General features: G+C 48.8%; 1 protein-coding gene across 6 annotated transcripts in view; it reads right to left on the bottom strand.

Moving 5' to 3' along the window:
- Nucleotides 1–12,363: 12,363 nt before the first annotated feature.
- PDE4A (phosphodiesterase 4A) overlaps nucleotides 12,364–17,703 on the bottom strand; it is a 35,983-nt gene continuing 30,643 nt past the window's right edge. For all 6 annotated transcript variants that reach the window (XM_030300008.1, XM_030299952.1, XM_030299962.1 and 3 more), the window contains one exon: nucleotides 12,364–14,989. In XM_030300008.1, coding sequence (XP_030155868.1) covers nucleotides 14,300–14,989 — 690 coding nt within the window. In that variant the 3' untranslated portion in view covers nucleotides 12,364–14,299. The remainder of the gene's footprint in view (nucleotides 14,990–17,703) is intronic.

The raw sequence follows: 17,703 nt of genomic DNA, 5'->3' as shown, positions 1-17,703 counted from the left end.
GAGCGCACCGGGAAGGCCAAGCAGCTATAGCATTAGCCTGGTGAGAGAGGATGGCAGTTTGGATTAGGTTGTGGGAGTGAAGTCGACTCTACTGGTGGAGAGACTGATTAGATAAGAAGGGCAGAGAATTAGGAATGCTCCCGGGTGGCTTCCACCTTAAGCAGCCAGAGGTAGAGAACCTTTGAGGAGGCCGCAGTTCCAGAAGGGAAGTGACAGTGTTTTGGGGTGTATCTTGAGGCCTCAAGATACAACTGTTTTAGGAAAGTACACAATCCTATTTTTCTAGCCTTTAGGCTTTAATGCTTCCAACCAGTTCTCGAATGGCTACTCTACCAGATGTGAAGTGAGGTGTTCAGATACAGTAAGAAACAAACATGACACTGCCTCTTTCTCATAGAGCTAGAGTTCATAATCACAAAATACGCATGTAATTAAGCTCAAAGGTAAGCTTTCTGAAAGCCAGGAGCTCGGCCTAGGTCAGAGGCCCCGAGAAAGCATTGTTGAGCAGTTGGCTTTCTCACAGAAATCCAAAGGAACTGATAGTGTCAACTAGGTGGAGAAAGGAGGGGCAAGATTCTGGACAGAGGAAACATCATGTGCAAAGGTCCTGAGGCACTGGGAAGCAAGTCTGGATGAAGCTCTGAGAGGGAGTAGGAACATGGTGTCAGATGGGGCCCTGTGGGCCATGTTCATTTCTCTTTGTTAAATACCTAAGTATTAACTTTAAAAAATTAGAGCATTATAGATTGAGCTGAAATATTACTATCTCTCCCTTCTAGCCCCCTCTAAATTAAACACACACACACACACACACACAATGCAGTAATGTTCTGTATTTCCTTACAAAAGTGGCACAATGTTGCCTGTATTATTCTGCAACTTGCTTTTCCTCCTCAGACTTCTAGATCTTTCCATATGTGATGTCACACACATTCCTTTTACCAGCTACCCATGTTGTGTTTTATCTCTTCCACTACTGACAGATGTTTAGGTCTTTTCATTTCTCAGAATTACAGATAAGGACGAAATGCCCACTCTTAACCATGTCTCCTTGGGCACAAATGTGTATATTTCTCCAGGGGGCTAAGAGGTGGAACTTACTAGATTGTAGGCTAAGCACAGCTTTCCTTAGATGCTGCCAGATCGTCCTCCAAAATGGTGGTAACAAACCCTATCCTTACTGTTTCTAGAAGTTCTTTATAAATTTCACACAAATGTATCACTCTCGGTGTTTCTCCCATTTTGTGTCATATTTAAGAAGGACTTTTGGTTCTCGCCATTTTCTGTAGCTTCCTACCCATAAATTGTTTCTGCCTTAGTTAACCAGACTTTGTTTTTGTTGGTTCTGCTAAAATCAAGAATCCTGAATAATAGAGAAATTAAGAAATTTTGGTAATATTTTTCCCTCAGATATTATTGTTCTGTTTTTGGACTATTTTTAAATCCAACAGGAATTGTTGGTATGCATGGTATCAAGTAGGAATTTAGTGGGATTTTTTTTTTTTTTTTGTATGGATAGCTACTGCTGTTCAACCATTTATTTTTCAAACAATTTCTTGACTCGTTACTTCTTTAGGCATAGTTTTGAAATGCTATCCCACTCATATAGAACATTCTCATAAATGCATGGGGACCTCTCTTCTGTTTTATTGACTCTCTGCTGTTTTACCTAAATATCCATTTTTGCATCAACTTCATTTTAATTACTACAACATGTCTTAATATATAGAATAACTCCTTTCTCCCTTTTTCTATTAAAAAAAAAACCTGAGATCTTCTGTTATTGCATTATTTATTCCTGTGATGAATGAGATTCAACGAAAAATCAGAATTTTAATTGGGTTGCATTCAAATTATTGAGTTGGGGAGAAAGAACATTTTTACAACATTAGGTCTCTCAATTCATGAACTTGATTTATCTATTTAGGGAATTTTTCTTTCCTGTCCACAGGAAAGTTTTATACTTACTCCACAAAGGGTTTTTTTTTTGGGGGGGGGGGGGTTTTATAGGTCTGGTTGCTGTTGTCAATGAGATCTTTACTCTTTGATCCTTTAAAATTGGTATTTCTGGCATATGGGAAACTTGTTGGTATATTGATCTTCTACCTCTCTCTTTCTAGTTTTTTTTTTTTTTTTAAAGCAGGTAACTAAATCACCTGCAAATAATAACAGTGTAATGTCACCTTTCCAATAGTTATACCACTCATTTCCTTTTCTTGCCTTATACCAGTAGCTAAGACCATCTGTGAAATGTTGGTTAGTTGTGGTAATAGTGGGGATAATTGTCTTATTCCTTTTTTAAAAAAAGTTTTATTTGAGTAATCTCTACACCCAATGTGGGGCTCAAACTCATGACCCAGAGATCAAGAGTAACACACTCCTCTGTCTGAACCAGCCATGCACCCTGCCTTCTTCCTAATAATAAGAGGGCCGCTTCTAATCCGCCACTAGTAAATCTGATGTTTGCCAAAAGATGTTCTGTAATCTGTACCTTAACTTTTGCTGGAACTTTTATCAAGTTCAGGAAACTCTCTTCTATATCCAGTTTGCTACATTGTTGTTGTTGTTTTTAAATCATAAATGGGTGTTGGATTTTCCAGAAGTCTCTCATTCAATTGCATCCCAAGAAATTGCATTTCTGACAAATGCCCAGTTGATGCTGATGCTGTTGTCCAGGGACCACACTGCAACACATACTGGTGTAGAACAATGGGGGCACCTGAGCAGTTCAATCAGTTAAGGGTCCGACTTCGGCTCAGGTCATGATCTCGTGGCCCATGAGTCTGAGCCCCGTGTCGCGCTCTGTGCTGACAGGTCAGAGCCTGGAGCCTGCTTCGGATTCTGTGTGTCTCTCTCTCTGTCCCTCCCCCACTCATGCTCTGTTTCTGTCTCTCTAAAAACAAAAACAAACAAACAAACAAAAAAAACCATTATAACAAGAACAACAGGTTAAAGGCACATTCCAAGAAACATTAAAGAGTTAATGGAAGGGGCGCCTGGGTGGCGCAGTCGGTTAAGCGTCCGACTTCAGCCAGGTCACGATCTTGCGTTCCGTGCGTTCGAGCCCCGTGTCAGGCTCTGGGCTGATGGCTCAGAGCCTGGAGCCTGTTTCTGATTCTGTGTCTCCCTCTCTCTCTGCCCCTCGCCCGTTCATGCTCTGTCTCTCTCTGTCCCAAAAATAAATAAACGTTGAAAAAAAATTAAAAAAAAAAAAAAAAGAGTTAATGGAAGAGAAGCTCCAAGAAACATAACAGCAGCAGGAAGTCGTGAGGAAAACTAACAAAAGTGCAACATCACATAAGCTAAGTGGAGAAAAAATTGGGCACAAAAAGATTTAAGGAACAACGCTGTGAAATGCAAAGGTGGGGGTGGACCTGCGTGGCTCAGAGCGTCTTACTCTTGATTTCAGCTCAGGTCATGATCCCAGGGTCATGGGATCGAGCGATGCATCAGGCTCCACACCCAGCGTGGAGCCTGCTTAAGATTCTCTCTCTCTGTCCCTTCCCTGCTCATGTGCACAAGAGTGCTCTCTGAAAGGAGGAAAGAAAGAAAAGGAAGGAAGGAAGAAAGAAAGAAAGAAAGAAAGGAAAAGAAAAGAAGAAAAGAAGAAAGAAAGAAAGAAAGAAAAGGAAGAAAGAAAAAGGAAAGAAAAGAAAAAAGAGAAAAAGAAAGAAGGAAAAGAAAGAAAAAGAAGAAGGAGGAAAAAAAAAGAAGGAAGGAAGGAAAGAAAGAAAAAAAAGAAAGGAAGAAAGAAAGAGAAGGAAAAAGAAAGAAGGAAAGAAAGAAAGGCAAAGAAGTTGAGAAAGATAGAACCCTTCAAATGCCCACTGGGTTTGTGGACTGGAAAGTAATCTTGCCGAGAACCACTTTGGTCGATTTGTGAAGGTAAAGCAATAGATTCCTTCGATAAGTGTTTATGGGGCGCCTCCTTGGAACTGGTCGTGTTGCTGAGAAGGCAGCACTGAACTGGCGAAGGAAGCTGAGGAAGAGAACATCTCTTTTGAGACACCTGGGTGAGAAGAGGCAGAAGAAAGACTGGGTGAAAGCTAGAGAGAACCAAAGCATTCAGGGACGGTTTGGGGTTTTGTTTCTGAGAGTCAGAAGACAGCATGTTTACACGCTGAGGGGAATTCTCGGTCTAGAAGGCCATGTCAAAGATGAAGGCGAAAGAGGAAGGATTCATAGGGACAGTGAGCAGATAACTTCCCACTCGCGGTCAAGTGGACGACGTTAGTTCTGTGAAGGGCACTGTTGTTCTGGATGTTAGAGTCCCTTGCTTTGTGCAATACAACGTGCCTTCAACGCAGTGAATATCTTCTCCCTTGGGCGTGCGTTCTGGTTTTAAAATATAAATATTAGTGGACATAAATATTGCAGAAGATAGAATGTAAGGGGGGGGAGAGAATACCCTAGAATCCACAGACTAGGCTCGAGACCCATATCTGGCACTTAGTGCAAATCCTTTCTGTGCCTGGCTTCCCTCATCTGGAAAATGGGGGTAAACAACAGTGCGTAGCACCTGGCACACAGTAAGAGCACAACAAATGTAGTATCACTGATAGGAATGAGGGAAGCACTGGAAACCTGATTAATTGATTACTCAGCACCACTCAGAATTATCAAGGTGGCTAAAGTCGGCACGATAACGGTAACGTTTCAGGACCTCGGAGCACTTTACCTGCATACCTTAAAATTCCTCACTGGCTCTTGTTACCTGTGAAAAATCGGGGCTTCCACCAACCCCGTCTGCCTTATTTTGTGATGCTTTTGCAGCTCCCCACAACCCTCAGGCCGGATCCGGTTCCTGATCAACCGTATCAGGGCTGATGCGGGAGGTGTGGGCTAAAAGGAATGCAGCGCCCTCTTGTGGGCTTCAGACAAAAAAGGAACTATTTCCAGAGAAGGAGAGCTAGAAAAGATTCGTGGAGCCCAGGGTGTAGAATTACCTGATTTAGGCTTGTTCTTGTTTTTTATCTTTATTTTTATTACTCTTATTTTTAAATATTTATTTATATTTGAGGGAGAGAGTGGGGGGGCCGGAGGGGGGACGCCAGAGAGACGGAGACAGAATCCGAAGCAGGCTCCAGGCTCTGAGCTGTCAGTACAGAGCCAGACCCGGGGCTCAAACCCACCGTGAGATCATAACGTGAGCCAGAGTCGGACGCTTAACCGACTGAGCCACCCAGCTGCCCCCTATTTTTTTTTTAATTAGCATTCTTCAAAACTCCTGGGCAAATTATATTTATAATAAACGGAACACAATTTGCAAAGGCATCCAAAGCTCCCCCTATATAAAGAACTCTCCCTCCTGTGAGCCCCAGCACCCCATCCTGACCTTAAGGTCATGACTTTGCTTTTATCAGGCCACATTTTAAACAGGGCACTCAGGAACATTTTTCAGACTACATATTCCAGGATCCTCCCAGAGATTCAATCAGCTGATTCAGACAACTTTGGTGGGAAATTTTAAATTTTTTACTGTTTCTTTATTTTTGAGAGAGACAGACAGAGTATGAGCGGGGGAGGGGCAGAGAGAGGGGGGGAGACACAGAATCCGAAACAGGCTCCAAGCCATGCGGGGCTCAAACTCACAAACCGCGAGATCAAGAGCCGAAATCCGACGCTTCACCGACTGAGCCACCCAGGCGCCCCGTTCAGTGGGACATTTTAAACCGAACCGCCCCAGGCTGACTTCAGCTGCCTCTTTGCCTTCACTTGCTGGTAGCTTCACGGTCAGGAAAGACGAAGAACGTTAGCCAAGGAGCTGGTGTTTGAGTCTCAGCCATGGCGGGGGGGGGGGGGGGGGGTAGGGGGGGGGCGTCTCTTCCATCTGCACTGCGTGCCTTCCCCTTATCACATTTCACCCTTCCTGGTCAACTCTCAGTCCCTCTAAGGATTCACCAAGCGAGGGGTTAGGGCAGGGACAGCAAGCACTTCCGTGCCCACCATGTTCCAGGCACTGTGTAGAGACAACTAGGAGCAGTTTCTGCCCTCCTGCCGCGTATAGTCACCGAGGCGGGACACAGACACACTGTTCCTTAATGAACCCTGAGGCAAGAGTCGCTTGCGGAAGTCCCCAAGGCCTCTGTTCAGAATGCTTCCATTCTTCCTCCACCGATGCACTGGCACGTATAGGCGGCGCACACACGTTGGAATATCGACCAGACAATTCTTGATCGCCAGTGGACGGACCAGGAGTCTTCGCGGGGCTGAATGGGACTGAAAGGCCAGGCCTTCCAGCCTGCGGATTTGGCCAGCTCGGTGCGCTCCGCCTTTTGGGATTTCAGCTCCACCCAGGGAAGCCCTTTGGACCTCCCCCTCTAACCTTACCATCAGATCTCTTGGGACTTCATGGACCCTAAGTAGTCCCTCTTCCAGGTGACGGTCCCACGCATATCCAATGACTCCGTAAGGTCCTGCTGACCACGGCAGCAATACTGATGTGGAAATATTGATAAATATTCCAGGGCACTTTTCGATCCTTCCTGCGGCTCCCATTTTAGGAGAAACAGCCCCAGTTCCTTACACAATTTCTCAGGTGACAGGGTAAGTTCCTGTGTCAGCTGGTGTCCCCCCACCCCCCAACAGGCACACACTTTGAGGGGGCGCTGGGTCTTGCCTTCCCCCTGTCTCCGGCTGGGGGCGGGGCTTCGCGGTCCGCACCATGCGGGACACCCCAGCCTTGGGTCTGCGCAAATTGCAGAGCAAAGGGGGGCGACGCTCCTTCCGGCTGCGGGGGGCGGGGGTGGGTGACAGGAAGCCCTCAGCCAAGGGGGCGCAGCGCCAGGCCCCTTCTCGGCAAGGAACACTGGGGACACTTGGGAGGAGGGAATGACATGAGAGGGGACCCTCTCAGGAAGAAGGGATGAGCCTAGATCCCTCGGGAAAGACGATGCCGGGGCCCCGCCGAAGGGAAGGGGACTGACACCTGCGTCCCCTAAGGAAGGGCTGACGAAGTGGGAATGGCTCTGGCGCCCCCCTCAGGAAGGAGGAGGGAGGACCCCGGCGTCTTCCTCCGGTAGAGGGCACGTCTTAGGGATCGCGCTCAGGAAAAAGGGTCGGGGCACCTGGGTGGCTCAGTCAGTTAAGCGTCTGACTTAGGCTCAGGTCATGATCTGACGGTTCAGGTCATGATCTCACGATTCGTGGGTTCGAGCCCCGCACCTGGCTCTGTGCTGACAGCTCGGAGCCTGGAGCCTGCTTCGGATTCTGTGTCTCCCTCTCTCTCTGCCCCTCCCCCGCGCATGCTCTGTCTCTGTCTCTCAAAAATAAAGGTTACCAAAAAATTAAAGAAAAAAAAAGGAAAAAGGGTCGAAGTCTAGGAGCCCCCTAGGGAAGGGGGAAATGACGCCAGGGTACTCTCAGGAAAGGAGGATGACATTGGGGTCCCCTTAAGTGGAAACGACGCTGGGGTCACTTTCAGGGAGTGACGCCAGGTCCCCTCACCCTCCTCGGGGTTCGTCGCACCTGCAGCCGCCCGAGGGCCTCCGCTCGCTCAGCCCTCCGGTTCCCCAGGCGAAGCGGCCGCGCCCCTCATTGGCGGCCTTCTCGGCTAATGACAACCACGACAGCCAATAGCACAGGGGGGAATCCCTCGCGTGTCCTCGCCCCGCCTTCCACCCGGTCTGCGCGTGCGTGCCCTTCTAATCCAGCCGTCTCTCCCCAGCTCCACTCCGGGAGGCGCTTGGGGGCGGGGAGCTCCCAGTCCCGCCTCCTTCCCAGCCTGTGACCCATTTATAATCGGGCTGTTGTGAGAATTCAGTGCGACAATTTACGTAAAACAAGCAATGCCTGGCACATAGTAATCCGAGCAGTTATTATCTGCATTTTACAGCGAGGGGGAAACGGAGGCACAGAGCGAGGAAGTTACCTGCTTGCTTGACTAACCCAGTCATTAACTGGAGATGTGGGAACTAGAATCCAGGCAGGCTGAATTCAGAGTCTGCGTGCTTATCTACCGTGCTTTTGTGCCTGCCAGATAACAAGTACCGGTATTTCCTTACCCTGATTATAAAATAGGCTTCCCCTTGATTATAAAATTAATACCTGCTCACTGCTAAAAGTCAGAAAATATCGAAGACTACAGAACAGAAAATACAGATGTCTCTTAATCCTACCACTGGAGACATCATTAATATTTTGATGGACGAACTGCCTTTTCTAGTAGATCCTCTTTTAGTAGGATCATACAATGCAGACGGCTCTTCTCACTATAAACATGTTGCCATTTCAATAAATTTAAACGCTCATTGTTTTTCCCCACCTCATTGTTTTTAATTTTTTTTAATGTTTTATTTTTGAGAGAGAGAGTGCAAGTGGGAGAGGTGCAGAGAGAGAGAGAGAGAGAGAGAGAGAGAGAGAGAATTCAAAGCAGGCTCCAGGCTCTGAGCTGTCAGCACAGAGCCTGACGCCAGGCTCAAACTCAAGGACCGTGAGATCTTGGCCTGAGCCCAAGTCGGACCTTAACGACTGAGCCACCCAGGCGCCCCTCCCACCTCATTGTTTTTAATGGCTGCATATTCTTCTACTGTACAGATGAAGCATAATTTAATGATGCTCTAATGTTGGATATTTTTAATAATAGTTCTTCACTATTCTGACCAATACTAGAATGGGCATTTTATGCCTTCATCTGTAGGGTTTTGTCCAAATGTCTCTTTAGGATAAGTATTTTAAAAATTGCAATGGCTGAGTCAAAATGCATTCAGTTATGTTTTTAATAAATATTGTCAGACCACTCTTGGAAAGCTGTATGTGCCAACTCCAACCAACACTAATGAGCTATGAAAGTGCTTTGTCCACACCAAGATGGTCCATCTTTTCATTCTTTGCCAAGTAGATAAAAAAAAAAAACAAATATTTTAGGGGCACCTACCTGTCTCAGTCGGTGGAGCATGTGACTCTTGATCTCCGGGTCATGAGTTTGAGCCCCACACTGGGTGTGGCGCTTACTTAAATAGGTTTAGAGGTGCCTGAGTGGCTCAGTCAGTTGAGCGTCTGACTTCTGATTTCTGCTCAGTTTGTGAGTTCGGGCCCTGCATCAGGTTCTGCGCTGATGGTGCGGAGCCTGCTTGGGATTCTCTCTGTCTCTCTCTGCCCTTCTCTTGCTCTTGCCCGCACGAGCTCTTGCTGTCTCTCAAAATAAATAAACGTTTAAAATGTTTAAATAAGTAAGTAAATAAATAAATGAATGAATAAAATGAATAAACAAATAAGTTTAGGGGCACCTGGGTGACTCAGTCGGTTGAGGGCCTGGTCACGATCTCACAGTTTGTCAGTTTGAGTTCCACATCAGGCTCAGTGCTGTCAGCGCAGAGCCTGCTTTATTTTTTTTTATTTTTATTTATTTTTTTTAAATTTTTTTTTCAATGTTTATTTATTTTTGGGACAGAGAGAGACAGAGCATGAACGGGGGAGGGGCAGAGAGAGAGGGAGACACAGAATCGGAAACAGGCTCCAGGCTCTGAGCCATCAGCCCAGAGCCCGACGCGGGGCTCGAACTCACGGACCGCGAGATCGTGACCTGGCTGAAGTCGGACGCTTAACCGACTGCGCCACCCAGGCGCCCCCAGAGCCTGCTTTAGATCTGCTGTCTCCCTCTCTCTCTCTGCCCCTCTCCGCTTACACTCTCTCTCTCTCTCACAAAAATGAACATTAAAAAAAACAATACATTTTAAAAATAAAAATAAGCGTTTTAACTTGAGCTTCCTGTTATTCTGTGAAAGAGGGAGAACCAGCTCAGGATTTTGTGCAGGCGAACAAAGTAGCGATAACAGGGGCACCTGGCTGGCTCCGTCAGTAGAGCATACGACTCCCGATCTCCAGGTCATGAGTTCAAGCCCCACACTGGGGATAAAGCTGACTTAAAAAGAGTAGCAATAATAATGAAAGTATCAGGCCGTTATCAGGCAGCTGTCATCGTACAACGGACAATAGGTGAAGTGAGGTCTCTGCCTTATTTCCTCGACGGGGTGAGATCACTTCCAGGCCTCAGTTTCCTCATCTGTAAAAGGGAGCCTGTAACAGTATACCTCCAGGACTGCCGGAGAGCCAATAAGAGAACCCTCCTAATGAGTTTAGCACAGGGTGCAGTCCTCTAAAGGCCGGAAGAGGCAGAGCCATCGTGCCGGACCAAGTAGCTTGCAAGTGGCTGATGTCAACTTTGACGCCGCCCCTTCCCCAGGTCTCCCTTGTCCTATTCAGATGACAAGGCCTTGCTGCTGTGCCCCGCTGCCCTTGGTCACCTTTGCCTGAGGAAAGATGAACTCCCCACCACGAGGATTTTAAAGAGCCCAGCTGATGGTCACATGCCCACCTCTGCCCTTTGACCCACATCCTCAGACTGTGACAGTGTCCCAACGGAGGAGGCCTTTGGGACAGCATGCCTGCACTTGGGGAAACTGAGGTCCAGAGCAAAGAAGTCTCATCGGCCTCCCCCCGCCACCTGGGATTAGTGCTATCGCCTCCTGACCCGCCTCCCGACCCTCAGCCCGACACCCTTTCCCCGACTCCGCCTCCCTTTGAAACACCCTTGGGAAAATGTCTGTGTCTCCTCTGTTTCCTGCACAAGGTTCAGATTCCCTGGAAACTTCTACCTAGTTTTCCAGCTTTGCTTTTCCTCTCTGAGCCCAGGCTGCCCCCCCACTCTTCTGGGCCAGGATATCTACATACTGCAAATCTTTAAACTGCAGTGAAGCAGGCAAACCTTTCTACACGCTAAATCCTATATATTCACCCTCCCACTTAAGTTCCAGAACTGTACTGTCTCATATGGTAGACACTGGCCACACGTGGCTACTTAAGGTAAAGGAAAATTAAAACCCCACCTCCTCAGTTGCACTAGCCACATTTCAAGGGCTTGATAGCCACACGTGGCTAGAGGCTACTGTGTTGGACAGCAGACAGAACATTCCCATCATCGTAGAAAGTTTCACAGCCCTGCTCTAGACTGACTGGGGTTTTTGTGATCATTTTATAGATGCGACAACTGAAGGTCAAAGAGATCATGCCCAACGTCACCCAGCCACGGCTGGGATCCAAACTACTCCCCATAACTAGAGCTGAATAACAAAGTAAGCAGGTCAACCTTTCCTTAGATCCAAGGAAGCTGTGCATATATACATCTACTGATCCCCCTGTGGTTTAAGCACTTAAGCACTGAGTGTGTATGTGTATCTTAATTTATTACACCCCAGAGGCAGCCAGTATTCTAAACCAAAAGCTCGAATCACAAACACTTCTGCTATCCATATCTTTAACCACTTGGGAAGTTTTTTGCTCATTAGCATAATGAATGTCAGAAACATTGGTGAAATCAAGGGTTTGTTAATTAGCCTGACAAAGGTTGGAAAATGGGATCCCTTGAGTGGAATTAACAGTATTCAAATATGTGGATTGGTTAAACTATCTGAGTCACTCACACCCCAACCTTGAATGGACACTTTAGCAAAGTAGCTTAAAGCCCAGGCCAGTCTTGTGTGAATTTGGAGGATTCGGCCTGCCTGATACTGACCATAAGGCTTACAGGCTCCAAGCAACACAGAGCCCTGACTTGAAGATATTCAGGTTTGGGGGCACCTGCCTGGTTTAGTCAGTAGAACCTGTGGCTCTTGATCTCAGGGTTGTGAGTTCAAGCCCCACACTGTGTGTAGAGGTTACTTTAAAATCTTTAGGGGCATTTAGGTGGTTTAGTTGGTCTTAGAGATGTGACTCTTGATCCCAGGGTGGTGAGTTCGAGCCCTACTATGGGGGTAGAGATTACATAAAAGTATAAAATCTGTATATAAATAAAATCTTAAAAAAAAAAAAAGATATTCAGGTTTGTTTTGGATTTTGTTTTAATGCAAGGTGAAGGTTGCAATCCCAAAATGGCCAGGATGCTGGGAATTCATAGAACTTACAGGGTAATTAAAGTCTCTTGTGGTTGTTTATCAGGTTTAACATCTGCACGGCAGAATTTGACCAGAGACCTTTTATCATGGCCTGGCAGCCCGATGATGAACGTGCTACCAATCAGGCCCCCGCCCCTGAGGTTTCCAGGAATGACTGTGAGATTCCAGAAGTACCCAGAGTTGTGTCAGATATGCTGTGTACAAGAAGTGGGGTTTACCTGGGTCGCCTAGCCTCCAAAGACTGGTCTGAACCTCCACTTTACAACCTGAAGTCCTCGAGCCAGCCAGCACCTGGCCCAGGTCAGGGGGCTGCCTCCCGCCACACTTGCTGGACCCCCATCCAGGTCCTAAGCGCTTGGGGAGGGTCAGGGATGGAGCCTCTCTCTCCCCTTATCCGCGTCCCAGGCAGCCGGTGAGGAGAGGCGTGCCTCCCAAAACCAGGGTGGGAAAGGAAGTCACATCAGCCAGGAAGATCAGTGAAATCCTCGGTTTAATTGGAGACGAGATCGAAGGATTGATTATCGATCAACGGACCGACTGATTGATCGTCAGAGGGGACAACACAAGAGTGGCTGAGGGGGCCCTGCACCCCCCCGCTGGGGAGAGGAGCCCTGACTGGGGGTGGGGTCCCATCTCACCAGTCACACCCAGGGACAGGGCAAGGGGCAGGCTCTGCTCAGCCCTCACCCCCAAGATGACACGACTTCCCATCAAACGGCAGCACTGAACCCACCCTTGCGGGGTCTATGGTACAGTTTGTATAATACAGTGGGAATGGGGACTCTCTCTCTGGGAGACCCCCACCCCTCCTCCTTCCCCTGGCTGGGTCAGCTGGGGAAGGGCAAGTGTATTTTCCCTTTTTGCCTCTGTAGAATAATTTACAAACCAACCTTACAGTATGTACAAAAAAAAAGAAAAAAAAAAAAAAAAGAGAGAGAGAAAGAAGAAAAAAAAATGAAAGAAAACCCAAAGAAGTCCCACTCCAGTCACTGGCTGGGACAGAAACTACTTTCGCTACAAAAATGAACCCTGTACAGCATCACGGGGGTGGGAGCAGGTGGTACTCCCCACAGGGATGGACAGACAGATGGAAGGCTGGGGCAGCCGGGGGGGCTACAGTACCGTGTGCTCAGAGTGGGGGGGGGGGGGGGAGGAGAGAGAGGCCCTGCCTTGCCCAGCTGCAGAACTGGGCCAAAGGGCAGAAAGGAGGGGGGAAGAGGGGGTCTTTCCTTCCAAACAGTCCCCCATGGCTTGGAGAAAAATGGCCTTGCATCTGTCTGTCATATTGCTGCAGGAATAGCTCAGGGGTGTGGCGGGGGGGGGGGGGGGGGGGGGGGGGCGTGGCCAGATAGGGACAGAATAGAAAGGACTTTGGTGCCAGGGTGGGAGAGGGTTGCCCAGAAAGGGGATGTGGGTGTACATTGTTATTGCTTCCTCCTAGGGCAAAGGGTCGTGAAGGGGGTCAGGAGGATGCTGGGGGGATGCCCAGGATGGGGGCCACTGCGAACCCCTCTCCTATGGCCATGGGAATCATTAAGGCAGAAACAAGAGGAGAAGCAGCTGGAAGGAGGGGTGTGGTTTGGAGCCATCCCCCCCCCACCCCAATGGAGAAAATTCAAACGGAACCCAAAGTGGAAGGGGAAGAGGGTGGCAGGTGGAGGGGCGGGGGGCGGGAATCAGGCCCTCCTCAAACCTCAGACCCCAGGTTGGTGGTGTGAATGTCCCTCCAATACCCGCCTCTGCTACATCTTAAAGCACGCAGCTCCCCTCTCCAGGTCCCTATCCCTCGGGTTAGTATTGCCAGGTTTGTGCAAAATGAGGCAGGAGACTTCTGGGGGGGGGGGGGGGAGTGCGCCAGAGAGGGGCTGGAGCTGGGGCCTCCCACGGTGGCAGCCCCCCCTGAGTCCCCCGCCCGGAATGGCTATTCCTGGTTGGGTTCCGGAGACCCTCCAAAATTCAGAAGAAAAGCCCCAAAGGGAGGCGTTATGCCTGCTTGGGCCCAGGCCAAGAGCCCTAGGAGGCCGGAAGACTGAGCCTGGGGCCTGGGGCAGGGGGAGGTGGCAGGAGATGGGACACAAGGGGTAGTCGGGAACAGGAGATCTACAGTTGCTGTGTTTCATCCTGTTTTTTTTTTTTTTTTCTTTTTCTAAAAATGTAACAATTAAAATTCCAAAAATAAAATCCCTTCCGGGACCTCCGCCCCTTGTTCCCCAGCCCCCACCTCCAAAAAGAGGCCCCGTGGGTGGGGGTGGGGGGAAAGAGGAAAAAAAGAAAAGAGAAAAAACCCCACTTTTCTGTTTTCTTTTTTCTCTGGAGGCCCAAGAGTCTTTGAGGCAGTGGAGGAGGCGGTCGTGGGGTAATGGTGGTGAAGGGAGCCAGGGAGAGCAGGAGGGTGTCGGGGCCGGGGTTCAGGTAGGGCCTCCAGCTGACCCCCACCCCCCAGGAGCTGGGAGTGGGGGGGGGTCCTCGCCGGACGTTCCTGTGCAGGCACTGCACGCCCTCTTGGCAGCCTGATGTTCTTTTTGGGCCCCCACCTCGGCCGCCGTGGAGGGGAGGCCCGGGAGGCCCGGGGTGTCCTCTGGAGGGGGCGGGGTCCTCAAGGCGGGCGGAAGGGGGCTCCCGGCAGACAGGGCCAGGGGGCTGCTGCGGCCTACGGCATCCACGGATGCGTCTGGGGACGTGGCCTTGTCCTTGCCCGCAGCCACACTACCGGCCGAGTCTGCTTGCTGCGTGCAGCAAGGTTCCTGTACCTTCACCTCCGTGGGCATATCCTGGCCATCGACCTCCAAGAGTTCCTCAGCTGGGGACGCATCCTGAGCCACGGACAATCCCTGCACCGTAAATGCACCCGGGGCGGTAGACACCTCCTCCTCATCTTCCTCTTCCAGCGTCAGCTCAAACTGGAACTTATCAGGTGGGGGTGGGTGGCCTGGCCCCCTGGGCTCCTCCTCAGGCGGCGGTGATGGGCTCTGGCGAATGGCGCTGTAGTACCAGTCTCTGTTGTCCTCTAACGTGTCCAGGATCTCCTGGGCGTCCGGGTGGACCAGGTCAGCCCACGTCTCCCACAGCGGGTGCACGATATAGTCGATGAAACCCACCTGGGAGAGAAGGGACACCGGCGTCAACAGGTGGCCGGCTGTTGCAGATGGTAGGGCCATGCTGTGGGATCTAGTAAATTCTAAAAGGTGCTGATAGCATTTAACCTAGTAATCGTGCTCCTCCAAATCCGACCCGGAAAAACCTCTTGCACGGGGAAGAAAAAAAAAATCACATATGACATGGAAACAAATACTGGAAACTTCCACGCATCTGTCAGTTAGGAATTAGTTGTAAAAAGCCGTTCGGGGTGCCTGGTGGCTCAGTTGCTTAAGCGACCAACTCTTGGTTTTGGCTCAGGCCACGACCGTAAGGATTGTCGAGTTCAAGCCCTGCGTCAGGCTCTGTGCTGACAGTGCAGAGCCTGCTTGGGATTCTCTTTCTCTCTTCCTCTCTCTCTGCCTGTCCCCTGCTCATGCTCTCTCTCTCTTTCTTTCTCTCTCCCTCTCTCTCAAAATAAATAAATAAACTTAAAACATTGAAATAAAATGTTTTAAAACATTGTGGTACACCACAGATACTAATAGTGATATTTTTTGCAACAAAGAAAAACTAGAAATAATGCCACGGCAGAGTATTGGCTAACGCTGATACTATCTTCCCTCTTTCTTATGAACAAAATCTTGAGGGCGCCTGGGTGGTTCAGTCGGTTGAGCGTCCCAACTTCAGCTCAGGTCATGATCTCACACTCCGTGAATTTGAGCCCAGCATCAGGCTCTGTGCTGACAGCTCGGAGCCTGGAGCCTGCTTCAGATTCTGTGTCTCCCTCTCTCTCTGCCCCTCCACTGCTCATGCTCTGTCTCTGTCTCAAAAATAAATAAAAACATTAAAAAAAAAAAAAAAAAAAGAAGAAGAATAAAATCTTGATTTTTCTTGGTGGGGCAATACTTCCCCAATATAGGTGAAAACTACATTTCCCAGCCTCCTTTGCAAAGAGAGGGTGGCAACGTGACCACATGTAGATGGAAGATCTGGGTTGGGATGGGCATAGGGGGTAGGAGTGCTGCCTCAGCTGGCAGAGACCTTTCCTCCTTAGGATGTGGCCAGAGTGGCTAGAGTTTCAACAGCATCCGTGACCATGAGAGGCATCTCTAGGGACAAAGGTCCCATGCTTCGGATGATGGAAGAGAAACACTGAAATCTCCTTAGGTGCCTGACTATTTCATGGAGCCAAAGGGAGCTAAATTCTTTCTCTCGACTTTTTTTTTTTTCAATTGAAAAAAATTTTTAAATGTTTATTTTTGAAAGGGGTGGGGGAGGGGCAGAGAGCGAGGGGGACAGAGGATCTGAAGCAGGCTCTTGGCTGGCAGCAGAGAGCCCGACGTGGGGCTCGAACCCGTGAACTATGAGGTCATGACCTGAGCCAAAGATGGACGCTTAACCGACTGAACCACCCAGGTGCCTCTGGACTTTTCTTACATGCGAGAGAATAAAAATGGGGTGTCTGGGTGGCTCAGTCATTAAGCATTTGAATTCAGCTCAGGTCATGACTTCACAGTTAGTGAGTTTGAGTCCCACATTGGGCAAGCAGGAGCCCCGCTTTGGGCAAAAACAGGAGCCCCGGGTGAGCCCTGCTTCTCTCTCTCTCTCTCCCTCCTTCTCTCTCTCTCTGCCCCTCATGGGATACTCTCTCTCTTCTCTGCCCCTCACTCACTTGTACGCTCTCTCTCTCTAAAAAAAAAAGAGAGAGAGAACAAAAATGAAGCCTTATCTCGTTTGAGTCACTGTGAATTTGTAACTCCTCAACACCTAAATGGCCATCCACAGGAGAAAAACTATAGACCCCATCTGCTGTCTAGATCTGTGAGAATACTACAGAGTCGTCAAAAGGGATGAGCTAAATCTATACGTAGTAACACAGACACATCTCCAAGTCATTGTTTGGAAGAAAAGGCAAGCTGTATAAAAATGGGTACATATTGATAAAATTCATATTTTTTTAACAAAGCAAAACCCCTGAACTATTGCTATGAAGTTGCCCGTAAATGTAACTACGTAATAAAGCCTATGGAACTGGTTTTCCCGGGCGTTGGAGGATGGGGTGATCGGCATGCGCAAAGGGACATTTGGAAGTATCTAGAGACATTTTTGGTTGTTGTAATTGGAAGGGAAGGGGTGGAGGCCAAGGATGCTGCTCAAAATCCTACAAGGCACGGCCCCCGCGACAGAGAATGACCCGGGCCCAAATGTCAACAGCGCCAAGGCTGGGTAACTCGGGTCTGGAAAAGCGTGCACAGTGAGCCGGGAAGAACAGGTCTTGCCAGGGAGGAGACTGGGAGTGGGGAGGGTGAGAAACTTTCACATCCACACTTTACAAACAAGACTGGGTTTCTGTACCTCTTGTCAAGTTAAACAAGCACATGATGATGCGTCATCGCATCTCATTGCAAAATCCCACCAAAAATCAAGGACAAAATCAGCAGCCAGGTTACAGGGATACCGAGAGGCTGGAGTGACATAAGGTCTGTAACCAAGAGCTGGGCAAGTATTATTATGGATGCTAAATGAGAGAGAACTGTTCGACTCAGGTCTACAAGTTTTGAATCCAGAGGCCTGGTCTTGGTTACTCTGTAGAAGGGAAAATGTTGCAAATTTCCCATCAAGGCAGAAAAGGAAAGAAACACACACACACACACACACACACACACACACACACACACAGAAAAACTTGACTTTGTGGAGGGGCAGGTCAGGAACTTCTGGGTCTCGGAGCTCC

The sequence above is a fragment of the Lynx canadensis genome, chromosome A2 (assembly GCF_007474595.2).
Source record: "Lynx canadensis isolate LIC74 chromosome A2, mLynCan4.pri.v2, whole genome shotgun sequence".
Taxonomy (NCBI): Eukaryota; Metazoa; Chordata; class Mammalia; order Carnivora; family Felidae; genus Lynx; species Lynx canadensis.
Note: the sequence above shows the minus strand (reverse complement) of the source record. Positions and strands in the feature narration are given on the sequence as shown.